This window comes from Rhincodon typus, chromosome 39 (genome assembly GCF_021869965.1).
Source record: "Rhincodon typus isolate 14 chromosome 39, sRhiTyp1.1, whole genome shotgun sequence".
NCBI lineage: Eukaryota > Metazoa > Chordata > Chondrichthyes > Orectolobiformes > Rhincodontidae > Rhincodon > Rhincodon typus.
The window spans coordinates 10,218,936-10,232,693 of NC_063370.1; the positions used below are offsets into that span (position 1 = coordinate 10,218,936).

General features: G+C 45.0%; 1 protein-coding gene across 8 annotated transcripts in view; it reads left to right on the forward strand.

Moving 5' to 3' along the window:
- Window positions 1–8,802, forward strand: part of LOC109931632 (RAC-beta serine/threonine-protein kinase) — a 64,154-nt gene extending 55,352 nt beyond the window's left edge. For all 8 annotated transcript variants that reach the window (XM_048618262.1, XM_048618257.1, XM_020530879.2 and 5 more), the window contains one exon: window positions 1,121–8,802. In XM_048618262.1, coding sequence (XP_048474219.1) covers window positions 1,121–1,200 — 80 coding nt within the window. In that variant the 3' untranslated portion in view covers window positions 1,201–8,802. The remainder of the gene's footprint in view (window positions 1–1,120) is intronic.
- Window positions 8,803–13,758: the final 4,956 nt, after the last annotated feature.

A 13,758-nucleotide genomic window follows, 5' to 3' on the forward strand; every position in this document is an offset into this window, starting at 1 on the left:
TCTATTCTCCGAATATTGTATGCCTTGAGAAGCAAGAAAGTCAAACAAAGCAACCACAATTGCAGAAACATCTAGTTGGTTGTTCTCTGGTGTTGATTTTAGATAAATGTTCTTAGTTGCCTCAAAGGAAATTTGTTGAAATTGTTTTGAAAGTTATTTGGAAGGAAAGCCAAGGATTCTTCTCAGTCCCCACCCTTTTTTAATGCAGATTGCATGCTCTGAATGCAAAGGAATTAATGAAAGTGCACTTAGACATTTCTGGAGTAAAGATGGAAACTTATGTTCTTGAGCTGAGATAAAGTCTTAAAAGTGTAAACTGTTGAATGAAGTTATTCAGTGGGAAAATCAAATCAAGCAAATGTGAGATGTGGACATGCTTTAGCTTTATTTTGTTTAAAAAACTTTCATTGTACATAAGAGGAGTCAGTTACTGAGAGGCCAGAAAAGCTGCCTGAAGTTGGCTCACTGAAGTGCGACAAGGCAGAAATGAAACGTTGACACTAGTTTGAAGTGTTTGCAATTTGGTCTTTCCACTGAAGCAGAAGACGTTCAGTTGTGCAAGTTCTTCAGTGCAGAGGAGCATGTTGAACAGAAAGTTGTTAACGTTTGTCCATATAGACAACGTCTACCGCTCTGCCCTCATCAATCTTCTTTGTTACTTCAAAAAACTCAGTCAAGTTAGTGAGGCACGATTTCCCACATACAAAGCCATGTTGACTATCCCTAATCAGTCCTTTCTTCCAAATACAAGTAAATCCTTCCCTTCAGAATCCATTTCTACAACTTACCCACCATGAATGCCAGTCTCATTGATCTGTAGTTCTCTGGCTTTCCTTAAATAGTAGCGCCATGTTAATGTGTTGAATTGGCTTCACGTGGCCTGATAGCAGGTTGCCAGCTTGCAGAGCAGACATCACAGCTCTCCCATTTAGCTGCTTTGTCAACCCATCGTCTATTAGGAGACCCCATTTGCCTCCCCCAGCAGTTGATTTGCTGGGGACACTAGCAGAAGGATCCTGGCATTTTCAGCTGCACAGTTTGTTTCAGGGCCCAGAGCAATTCTTACCCCAGCCTTGCTTTTTCCTTTCATTGTGGATGTTTTTCTTTTGTCTCCCTACAGTCGACAATTTGGACCTGATGGAGAGTGATCAGAAAGCACACTTCCCCCAGTTCTCCTACTCAGCGAGCGTGCGAGAATAAACCCTCAATTATACCAAAAAGTAAAACCACCCAGGACATTCTCTTCCAGATCTGGAGAAGGCAAAACTACATTATCCCAAAACTCCACACCTTTTCCGTCATCTGTCTTCAGCTACCACCTTCGGAGTCCCAGGAACTGCAAGGCTCCACTGTATGGAAATTCACTACCAGTTCGTTTTCACTCTAGAAATTGTGTTTTTTTAAAACATAGATGTACATAGTAAACAGCAGCAAACTTGCAGTGATTGTTCCACTGCTGCAGGAGCCACAGTATGGGACGTTTGTGCATATTTTAAAAAGACATCTGTACAGCGAGGGTGGTCCTCCCCTCAGTCAATGCCAGCCATGAACTCGCACCACAGTGTGTCACTGTTCAAATGTTTCCCTTTTTCTTTTGTAAAAGCATCATTTCAAAATATTTCAGTTATCGGTCCGTTGGATATGTATGCACGCAGAATCCAGCAGACATGCAGGTCTGCATGCAGGCATACACCAGGCATATGCGCGCGCGTGTACACATTTGCCAGGCGTCACACCTGCCAGGCGTGTGTGTGCACACACAGACAGTTGCCAGGCGCATGTGTGCGATGTGCGCAGATATCTGGTGGAAGGAGCCTTGCAGGTGGGTAAGCGCACAAGCAAAGCAGTTAGAACAAATTCGGAGACTCATAATTTGGCTGGTACTACATTGTCATTGAGAGTTGAAGGAACAGTGCTGAAGGTGGGATGGAGTCGGGCTCGGGGGTGGGGGGAGTCCTGGGCATTGCAGTTCATTTCAATATCAGCGGAGGATGGTCGCAATGATTTGGTTTTAATGATCAGACCCCTTGGTATTTCTGCCATTTTGTTCTCATTGTTACAGCCCAGAGCCAGTAGTGTCCACAGTTCAGGGAGGAGAATGGGGGTGGGTGGGTGGGTGGTGGGTTGGTTGCGGTTCCCTTTCCTCTGGTGGAGAGGGGGCTGAGTTTGATGTTACATGTTCCTGACTGGATGGCCCCCTCAATCCAGCTGTGGCAGAGGTGTTCAAGTCATTGAGTGAACTCTCTGGAGCAGAGCTCACTGGTTCAACCCCAGGATCATTGTCGAGCTGACTAATCCAGGGCTTTTGGGGGGTGGGGGAGGTGGAGAGATCTGCCAGAAGGGGAAATGTTTCAAGGTAAACTCAGTGGATTTTTCCAAAGTTATGAATTTTTTTTGTTTTGTCAATATTCATGGTGAAAGTGTGGATTTGTTTTGTTACTAGCAGTGCGTCTGAAAACATTCTTTTTAAAATGTCCGTGGTAATGTTCTGACAAATCATGGAACCTCCTTACAAACCTCCTGCAGGTTCTTGTGGGCCTGTGAACAGTATTGTGCCAGTCCAACTGATGCATGAGGGGTCTCAGTCCTGCTTACATGGACCAGTCGTGCCAGCTATGGTAGAGCACCAGTGGCACTACCTGCTTACCAGGCCTCCCCTGAAGACCTGACAGTGGCCCAAGCTGGTGTGCTGTGGCAGGCCAGGAAAAACACCTCGAATCATCCAGACGGGGCCGGGTCTCCTGCTTGTACTGGCTGCTGTGAGGCCCATACGCTGGTTCCCAAGTGCCTGCCCATTGCAGCAGTCAGTGAGCACATTGCCCTCACTTAATGCAAAGCCCCCTGATATGCATCAAGCAGTCTAACCACTTTCTAACTGTTACAAATTTCAGCTGTCCAAGTGGATTAACTCAGCTTGGCTTTTTTAATAGGAAAATACATATGGACTCCCCCATAGACACTTGCCGCCCTGCTAACCCTGACGTGCCTTTAACTGTTACAGTTGAGTTTGTTCCTTGCCCAGAAGCAAGTAGCTTTACCTCTAACCTCAACAAAACCTCGCTTTCTAGGAATTACACCCACTGGTTTCTATCCTACGCCCCACCCAAATGCAGGTATGGGTCCCAGCCATTTTCTGCAATGTATATGGCTCAACCCAGGCTCGCCCGATTAATCCCAGTACCATCTCTCTTGAAGTAATGGAGATTTAATAATTGAGCTGCTGTTCCAAAGGAGTCAATAGAAGACCCTACAATTGCAGACTGGATTAGTGCCATTAACTCACCTTTATCTCCTTAACAGTCTCTGAATTTAACCCCTTATGTGAACAAATCTGACTTGGTAGCAACAGTTTAACAGAAGTGCCGTTAAATTGGTGAAACTGTTAGCTTCATAGTGGGGTTTTAGTATAAAAATAAGTCTCTCGTTCAGTCAGACTCCTATGGTTATGACATAGCTTTATCACCATCACGAGCAGAGGCTTATTGTCTCATTGAAATTTGGTCTGGAACGTCCAGCACCCCCTCCCAGCACAGGTTTTCAGTCAGTGTCATTTTATAAATTTAGCTTGGATTTGAAAAATATGTTTATATGTAAACAAGCGAGTCAGCCGTTTGGAGAGAGCGCTGAGAAGGTGAACATTTTGTTTACTGATGTGCAAAGGAGCACTATGACTGTCCCCTTCAAAACCGTTGCTGGCTTCTATACATTAAACTGATAATCAGGGTCAATATCTGTTTTCTGGAACAGATGCTTTGTTAGCCAGAGGTGGAAGTCAGTTCTTTACGAGGACCTGATGCGAACTTTGTGGTCAGAGATAAGTGGAGGGAGCGATCTTGTCATATTTTGCCTTGAGGCGTGGGGAGCCATTGGCCAAGTGGGATTCTTGCAGACCCTTTCAGCAGTGTGTCACTGTTCTGGAATCCTGGAACCGAGTGACCCAATCCAATGCCAGATTCCATTCAAAATCCCCAGTTCCCAAAAACTGTCTTTGGTTGCAGATTGGCAGTGAAGTTTTAGGGTGGGCCTGCTGTTGGAAGTTCTGCTGTGCTGTGATGCTCAGCAGGCCAGACCAGCTACCGCATGTTTTGTTACTGAGGCAGAGAATTGGCTGTGGGCTGTACCCTGGGAATCTTTGGCTGGGGGGTGGGTGGGTGGGGATCTATTATGTGAAAATATTAACTAGCAATTGGGTAGTAAATGTGTGGGGATTGTTCAGTGTAATTTTTGTTCTGTGTTAGGTACGGAACAATATTTATTGAAGGTACTGTAGTGACATTTGAGAGTCGAGTCAACAGTGTTAAAACAGATTATCTTAAAAAGGAGTTGGTACATACTAATAAACTAATTTGTTTTTGGGAGTTAGGGGGTCATGCGGAGATCTGTCTGCCATTTGTATTCACTTCTGACGATATGAAAGGCTGTGAGGTTTTTGTCTTATTAAGTCCCGAGCTTACAGATGTATGTTTAGAATATGCAAAAACTGCTTTAAAAAAAATCCTAAGTCAAGCACTTGAGGAGAGAGATGCCCTCCAAAGATGGAAGGGCGCAAGAACTTTGATAACATGAGGGTGTGGGATGACAGGTTTGTTAACTCAAATCTCCTCCCCGTCCCCCTGCCCCCCTCCCCCCACCCCACACACACACACGCACACCCCTTGAGTTTTTAACATGTTTATGCCATGTGTTAATCACCTCCTACTCTTGAGTCCAGAAACTGGCTAAAATGCAGCCTCCTGGAGTTAAAGGCCTGTTACTCGTCACGGTGTGGATCCCAGTCCGCTAGGACCCTGTAACCAGATGACCATGAAAGCAGGGACAGCTCTACCAGGATTGACCCCGGTTGGGAGACACGAAGGAGAATCCAGGCCTGGTTGAGCCCCGTCGCAGTTGGCTGGATGTGCTGGAGGGAGGCCGTGTCAGTGCTGGAAGGAGTTGGGAGTGAGTTAGAGATGCCTTCAATTCTGGGATCTATGCATGAAAGGCATATTCATGATCTGGTGCTCGCGAGATGCCATTTTACTACTGGCAGTTTATGGAAGGTGACTTTTATTTTAAAAGAGTCATGCAATGGTCATTCTACAGTGCTTTCCATTGAGGAATACGGAGTCTGAGCTCCGGGAAGCAATTGTTTGTTTCCCTTTTTAATGCTGTTTGTTAAAAATTTGCTTTTTTTTCTTTAGGAGCACCCAACAAAATTCATTAATAATTTCTAACTTAGGACATTTATAGACTGAAACGATGTTTCTTTAAGTCGAGTGTGATTCAGAACCTTCAAGTTGTGGAATAACGGCCACCCTGGGCCAGGAGGTCTCTGCCCAGCGTCACTTACAGAACAAAGGAAGCCTGGGGTCACTTCTTCCTGTATTTCAAAACAAACACAATCGATTCACCTGCAGCTCCATGCCCAGGCTTTCTTCTGCACTACCTTTTGGTTACCGCCACCGCCCTCCAAATCCCCGTAGCCATCCCTTTGCGCTTTGTTTTCCTCTTATGCCTCTTCCAGCCACAGAGAAAAATATAACCCTCATCGTGACCGTGGGGTGGAGGCCTGGCCAGTCTTGGGTCACCTCACCCCAATCCTGTACCACCCACGGGTGCTATTGGTACAACGCCTGGGTTACACGCCCAAGGGGTTCCATATTGAACGTGGATGGGACGTTACTGTTGTCAATGCTGCTTTTTAACCTCCTGCGCCTTTTGCCCCTCCTTTTCCCCCCAACATGCCTTCCACCTGAAGGAACTGGATGGTCATGCTTCCCCCTGTTCAGCACCAAGGCCTGAGCTTGGGTCTCTGATGTTCCAACATCCCTTCTTCCCCCTCGTCCCAAACATCTTACAGACTCATACAGCAGCTGATTATTGTGCTAACTCTGGTTGTTTTGAGGTGCAGTCAGTGTAGAATCCAACAAGGCTGAATTGTGTTTTTATTGCATTGAAATATGTAGAGTTCAGATAATTCAACAGGAGGTTGCTCCTCTTGTCCACAGGTACCAAGACCTTTACAATAACAGCCTGCAGCTTCTTTGACTGTATTTATTGGCGAGGCCTCTGGTTAATATCTCGGTTATCCCCTCATGTCTTCTCGCCCTCCTGCCAATCCTGATACTGATTTGAGGACCATTTATCTGGGGCCTTCATTGAATAAATGACCTTGTCCTTCATAATATAGAAGACACGTTACACAAATGCCTATTACCTCTTCTGAAGTGTCCTTCACTGAACACCTGGAGATTGGAAATGATGTGAATGGGCTTTGGCTTTGAGGGGATTGAGAACTGACCCACATGTTGCCTTCCAGAGAACATACCAGGGTGCCTGGCACAGCTACACAGATATTTGTGCTACCAATATCACCAGTTAGACACCTTTTAATGTTTGCTTTAGGAAATACCCCCAAACTGGTGCTTGTCATCATGGCTCTAGTCTTCATTCACGGCATTCTCCGGTGGCTTCAGTCAGATTGAGCTGGAGTTTGATAGAAAGGCAATAACAAGTCATTGCTGTAACATAGGCCAGTATCATGTTTGCCAGGCACCAGGTGCTGATGCATAATGCAAACTGTAACCAAGACGATCAGCAAGTATCTGGTCTGTTGCCCTTGTCTGTTCATAACCATTCTCTGGTGCTGTTCCCAAATTACAAGCTTTGCCAGTTGCTACTTCAGCTCTTTATGAGAACTGTGCTCACTGAGCCCCGTGTCCTTGCCCTCATCCTCTGGTCTTCACCCGTTTTCCCCCAAGGGGCTAGGAAGGGCACTGCACTGATCCTGCTCAAATTTGCTTCCTGTAATGATGGCACCTCCTAGATAATGATGAAACACCTTGCTGGAGCCATACACAAGCGGATAGGGCTGCAGAGGTGCCTTTGATATTTTAATGCATTGATTGAAATCCCTGTGATGATCAGCAATGGCCCAGATTTTCCAGTTATTTGTTTCAGCTGAGTAGATGCAAAGTGGGGCCAAGGACCCTGCAGAACGAACCCCAACTTCGAGGGAATTGCCTGGGAAATTCGGGATTCTGCTTGGCTATTTCCCTGATCCCCAAAAGTATCCATTTAAATCTGAGAGTGAGAACGCGGTGGGTTCCATTGCAGCGAAGTTAAATAGTTAGAGGAAAAGTGACTGTTCAATACCTTGCCTAACTCCTAGTTACTGACTACCCTCACCCCTCACCCAAACATATCTCTCACATCCTCAACTACACCAACCCAGACCTTGACCCCATGCTCCCCTGGCACCCACTCCCTGCACTGCCACCAAAGCTCACCATTCCTTGCCACCACCCCACCACAGGCAGGCACACCCACCCTTGCCACCAGGTCCAGTGTCTCCTTTTCACCCCTTATCCTAAATACGCCATTACTTACTTTGCCACTTTTTACCTTGCGCTACCCACTTGGCATCCTAACCCTTACCCTCCCGGTACCTTAACCTTATTCTTTTGCTGTCAAAGGCACTGCCTGTTTTAAATGACGGAATACAGCAGTTGACAGTGGTGGGAAAGAAAAGTGTAGTTTGCCTTCCCCTGACTGTTTTGCCCATTAGGGACCTGTCAGAATAAAAGCATTTCAGGATCAGAAGCTTGTTATGTGGAAAGGAGCAGAGTGACACTCTGCATGTGCCACTCCTGGGGAAAATCTAGCCTAAAGGCACATTTGCCCATGTCTGGATTTGGATCTACTGAAATAGAACAGTTAAACCAAACTTGATTTTCATGGGATTCAGGTTCTAAAAACAGCAATACTTTGGGGATCAACACCTGTATTAACTGGAGGAAGAAATAAATTATTAAGGGACTGTATATGACGTGCCTTGTGTTAACTGTGTGACAGGCCCTCTTTGATTTAGTCCCTTTCCCACTTTAAAAACCAAACAGGATTTGTACAGGGTAAAATGCAGCAGACATGGGGAAAGCAAGATTTGATGTGTGATTTGTATAGAGGTGGGGGATGGGGGTGAAGGAAGGCTGTACAAGATCTAAGGACTGATTCCATACCAGCTTCTTGAACTTTCACCTTGTTACCTTCCAGAGATGGATTGATAGGATCCAGTTTTGGATCATTACAACAGATGGTGATTACAGGCCGGTCTGTCTGATTTAGTCACTACCTAACCTTTGCTCCCTTCCAACCTCCAACTTGTTCCCCTAAACTTTCAACCCCTTTGAACTTCTTGGGGGCAACTTGCTCCAGGCAATGCATTTGGAATCATGAAGATGTAATTTTGAACAATGTGGATATGTAAAGTGTTTTTTTGTTAATTTTTTAAAAAAGATTTTGTTTTGATGTGTTCACTGCCCACCGTCTCTCAATTCTTTACTGAGTATACTCCAGTTTCCTGTTAGTTTTTTTTCCTAATGATGAAAACGTGGAGCCCTGATTTTTTTTTGAGGCCAACGTTTTACCGAATGCAACTTGGTGAATTAGCTTGTAGGGAACGATATCCCGTATTTGTTAGTGCATCTTTGCTATGTTTTGAGAGGATTGAGACTCGAAATATACGTCAGCGGCATCCAGGGCAGAGAAACAGAGCGAGGTTGAACAGACTGGAGTTTCTTCCTCAAAACAGAGTGTCATTTTAATCTCAAATTCCCGCTTTCCCTCCCCGCCTTCCCCTTTGCAGGAAATGTGTTTATTGGTAACACAAAAATCATGACTATTTCTGTTGGAGAGCTCCTTCCTGAACATGTTTCTCAGTCAAGCAGCTCCTCTTAAATTATGTTTAAAATGTATAAAAAAAAGACACTCAATGTAAAATTTGTCTGAATGCAATGATTTTTAAATAAAGTGAATTTTAGTGAATCTTGTCCCTAAATTTTCTTTCATCAGTGTCCTCTGGTTACTCAAATCCAGTGAAGTTGTGGCTCTCAGTGAGTGCACCCATTTCCAGCCGAGCGAAGGTGGATTTTCATCAAGACTTGAGAGCAATGTACAAGGCGGACTCAAGAATGCATTTGTTAAGTCTTGGTGCCTGTGCCTCAGCATTGGGTCTCACAGTTAGGAATCCCAAAATGATTGGGGTCTGAGTTACTGGAGGATTTTGTTTTTTTGTTGTTGCATTTGTTCTTCAGGATGTTGGATATCGTTGGGATTTCACAGAATAGTTACAGCACAGGAGGCCATTTGACCTGCTGTATTCGTGCTGGATCTCTGAATGAGCAATTCATTTAGTGCCTTTCTTCCCCGTATCCCTGCGCATTCTTCCTTTTCAGATAATAGACTGGTTGCTTATCAAAAGCCTTGATTGAACCTGCCTCTCTCACAGTGCATCCCACACCCTAACCACATGCTGTTTGAAAAAAGATTTGTCCTCCAGTCACTTTTTTTTGCTGCTTTTACCGATTATTTTAAATCTGTGCCCCCTCGATCTCCATCCTTTAATGAATGGTAACATATTTTCACTCTTTATCCCATCCACATCCGTCTGATTTTGAGAGATATCTTTTCTCTACTAATGTGCAGAGAAGCAGGCCATTGAGCTCAGAGTCCACACTAGCCCCCTCCTAATCTCATCATTTTGTATTTATCCATCTGTTCCTCATGATATATGTTCTCTGCCACATAAACCTCCCCACACTTTTAATCAACTCCAGTATTACCGAAAACCTACCCAGCAGGCACCTCGACAGTTTCTCTCGTCCTAATGCAGCTCCAGCTACAATTGCTCATTGCTTGCTTTCACTTCTAAGGCACTCCACTTGTATCACTGCTGTACCAATGCTGCTGTGTGTATTTACAACATGCTGAGGTTACTTCGAAAGCATCTTGCAAGCATTCAATATCCCACCATGCAGAAGAACCAGGTGTAGAGGATGGCCACCAACAAACTTTAACTTGGAATTTTCTTTTTCTTAACATGTAGGATATGGATGGCGCTAGGGAAAGGACCTCATTGGGGCTCATCCCTAAATGCCCTCAATCAGACTGGCTCTTCAGGCCATTTCAGAGGACACAAAAACATAGAAAATAGGTATAGGGCCTTCCAGGCTGCACCACCATTCAATATGATCATGCAATCTCTGTATCCCATTCCCGCTTTCTCTCCATGTCCCTTGATCCTTTTAGCCACACGGGGTACATCCAGCTCCCTCTTGAATATATCTAACAACCTGGACCCCAACAGCTTTCTGGGGTAGAGAATTCCACAGGTTCCCAACTCTGAGTGAAAAAATTCTGCTTCATCTCAGTCCTGAATGTCCTTACCCCTTAGACTGTGACCCTAGTTTGGGACTTTCCCAACATCGGGAACACTTCTCGCATCTAGCCTACCCAGTCCCATCAGAATTTTATGTTTCTGTGAGATTCTCCCCACCCATTCTCCTAAATTCCAGTGAGTACAAGTCCAGACGATCCTGTCTTTTTTTCATATGTCAGTTGTACCATCGTGGGAATCAGTCTGGTGAACCTTCGCTGGTCTTCCTCATTAGCAAGCATGTCCTTCCTCAGACTAGGAGGATAGATATGAGTCAACCCCATTGCTGTGAGTATGGAGTCACATGTCAGCCAGACCAGTTGAGGATGATCGTTTCCTTCCTTAATGGACCCAAAGGGCTTTTACAGCAATTGACAATAAATTTTTGGTGATCATTGCTGATACTAGCTCTCAATTCTGGAATTTTTTAGTTAGAAGGTTGTGAACCTTTTGGAATTCTTTAGCCCAGAGGGTTGAGGAAGTCATTTGAGAATGTTTAAGGCAGAGATTGATAGGTCTCTCATTACCAATGGTATACAGGGTTACGGGGATGGGCTGGGTATAAGGTATTGAAGTGTTTGATCAGCCATGATTGTATTGAAGAGCAGGCAATGCTCCCTCTAAGCTCTGGAGCCACCTCACGCATACCGATTATAGTATGGACATATTGATTTCTGCTTCTGAAAGTTGCTGGCCTGCACAGACAGAGTTCCACGTGGTGACAGGAATAATGCAACAGGAACACCGATGACAGAGCAGACTTGACAGGCCGAATGGCCGCCTCCTATTCGTACGAATTTAAATTCCATCGGCTGGCAAGGACCCATGCCGCACTGAGTCTCTGCCTCTGGGTCTGAACGTTTGGGTTCAATCTGTGACGGAGCTAAGTCTGAACAGGTTGATTTTTAAATAACACATGGAAGAAATTTTACAAAAACACATGGAAGTATCCTTCTTCCTTGATTGTCCCAATTGCAATTTGTGGAGCGTTAATGGACTTTGTAGATTGGAGCCTGCAGATTGCAGCCTCTATAGCAGCAGTGTGTGTCAGGACGATCAGTGCATTGGGTTCAGCATAGACACTATGCCAGTGGCCATAAGCTAGGCCTGTGTGACTGGGAGACAGCAGGCTCCACATGTATTTAAACCTGCCCAAGCAGCAGAGATGCAGTTCTCTATTGATGCCACCAGTTAATTGTCTCTGTGATGCTCTCTGTACATTGGGATAGCAGGAGGGCATTCAGCAGTCTGATTTACTGAGGGCTGATCTGTATGTCGATTCCGATTAGCCTGCCTTTGATCCATGACCCCTTTAATAAAAATGTGTCCTTCTCAATCATGAAAACTCCAGTCAGCCAATATTCTAGGGTTCAGGGAGAGGCAATGGCCCAGTGGTATTATTGCTAGACAAGTAATCTGTAGTCCCAAGTTTAAATCCCACAATGGTAGATTGTGAAATCTGATTTCGATAAAAATCTGGAAATAAGAATTTAATGATTATGACACCATTATCCATAGAAAAGGAAACTTCCATCCTTACCTGCTCTGGCCTACATGTGACTCCAGGCCCACAGCAATAGGGTTGACTGTTAACTGCAATCCAGGCAATTAGGGATGGATAACGATCAGCAATGCCCACATCCTGTGAATGAATTTCAAAGGTGAGGTGAAAGTGACTGCACCTGACATCGAGGCCATGTTTGAACAAGTGTGATATCAAGGAGCCCTAGCAAAACAATGGGGATTGGGGTAAACTGTTGCTGGTTGGAGTCATATAGGACACATAAGAAGATGGTTTGTGGTCATTGGAGGTCTGTCATCTCAGCCCTAGCACATCTCTGCGGGAGTTCCTCAGGGTCGATATTTTCTAATCAACCTGCTCAAATGTTACTTCACACCACTGGAGCAGGCGGGACTTGAACCTTGGCCTCTTGGCTAAGAGGTAGAACATTACCACTGTGTCACAAGACAGTTCCTCAGGGTAGTGTCCTAGTTCCAACCATCTTCAGTTGCTTCATCATACAGTCAGAAGTGGGGATGTTCACTCATCATTGTGCAATGTTCTTGTTTTCCTCTTTATTCATTCACGGGGTGAGGGTGTCGCTGGCTAGGCCAGTATTTATTGCCCATCCCTAAATGCTCAGAGGGCATTATGAGTCAACTATATTGCTGTGGGTCTGGAGTCACATGTAGGCCAGACCAGGTAAGGATGGCAGTTTCCTTCCCTAAAGGCCATTAGTGAATCATGGTCATCATTAGATTTTTAATTCCAGATATTTACTGAATTCAAATTGCACCATCTGCTGTGGCAGGATTCGAACCCAGGACATTACCAGGGTCTCTAGATTAACAGCTCAGTGATAATACCACTAGGCAATTGCCTCCCCTTCAGCACCATTTGCAACTCCTTCAGATATTGAAGCAATCCATGTTCAAATGCAACAAGATCTGGACAATGTCCAGGTTTGGGCTGACAAGTGGCAAGTAACATTTGTGCCTTGTAAATGCCAGGAAATGGCTATGAACAACAAGAGAGAATCTAACCATCACCCCATGTCATTTAATTACATTACCAGCTCTGCAGCTCCCAGTATCAACATTCTAGGGGTTACAATTGACCAGAATCAGCACAGGACAAGCCATGTAAATACTGTGGCTACAAAGGTGGGTCAGATACTGGGAATTCAGTGGTGTGTAACTGACCTCCTGTCTCCCTAAAGCCTGTCTACCATCTACAAGGCACAAGTCAAGAGTGTGATGGGATATACCCCACTTACCTGGATGGGTGCTGCTCCAACAGCTTGAAGCAAGAAGCTTGACACCATCCAAGACAAAGCCACCCACTTGGTTTCACCGCATGTACAACTTTCCTTCCTTACCCGCTCAGTAACAGAGTGTGTACCATTTACAAGATGCACTGCAGCAATTCATCAAGGGTCTTTGACAGCAGCTTCCAAACCCAGGACCTCTACCGTCTAGAAGGACAAGGGCAGCAGACACATGAAAACAGCACCACCTTCAAGTTCCCCTCCGAGGCACTCACCATCCTGACTCGGAAATATATCACTGTCCCTACACTGGGTCAAAGTCCTGGAATTACCTTCCTACAGCACTCTGAAAGCAGTTCAAGAAAGCAACTCCTCAACACCATCTCGAGGGCAATGAGGAATGAGCAGTAAATTCTGGCCAAGCCAGTGATTGCTGTATTCTCCTGAACAAATAAAGAATAATTGTGTGTCACCGAATTGTTATAGCCCATCATGTTCCAGGTATCTTCCCCCTGATGCCATTCTCCCACCTTCTCCCCGTAACCCAGCTCATCCTTCCTTTTCAGATAATAATCCAGACCTCAACCCCTCTCTCTCCCTAAAAATTCATGTCATCATTGCTTCTTTCACTAATTGCCTTAAATCAGTGTCTTCTGGTTCTTGATCCTTCCAAAAGAAGGTAACAGTGTCCAGACTATCCATCCAGACCCCTCAGTCATCCTATCAACCTTCTCTAATCTGAGAAAAGCAATCTCAAATTCTCTAATCAAAACAGAGAATGCTCGAGAACCTCAGCAG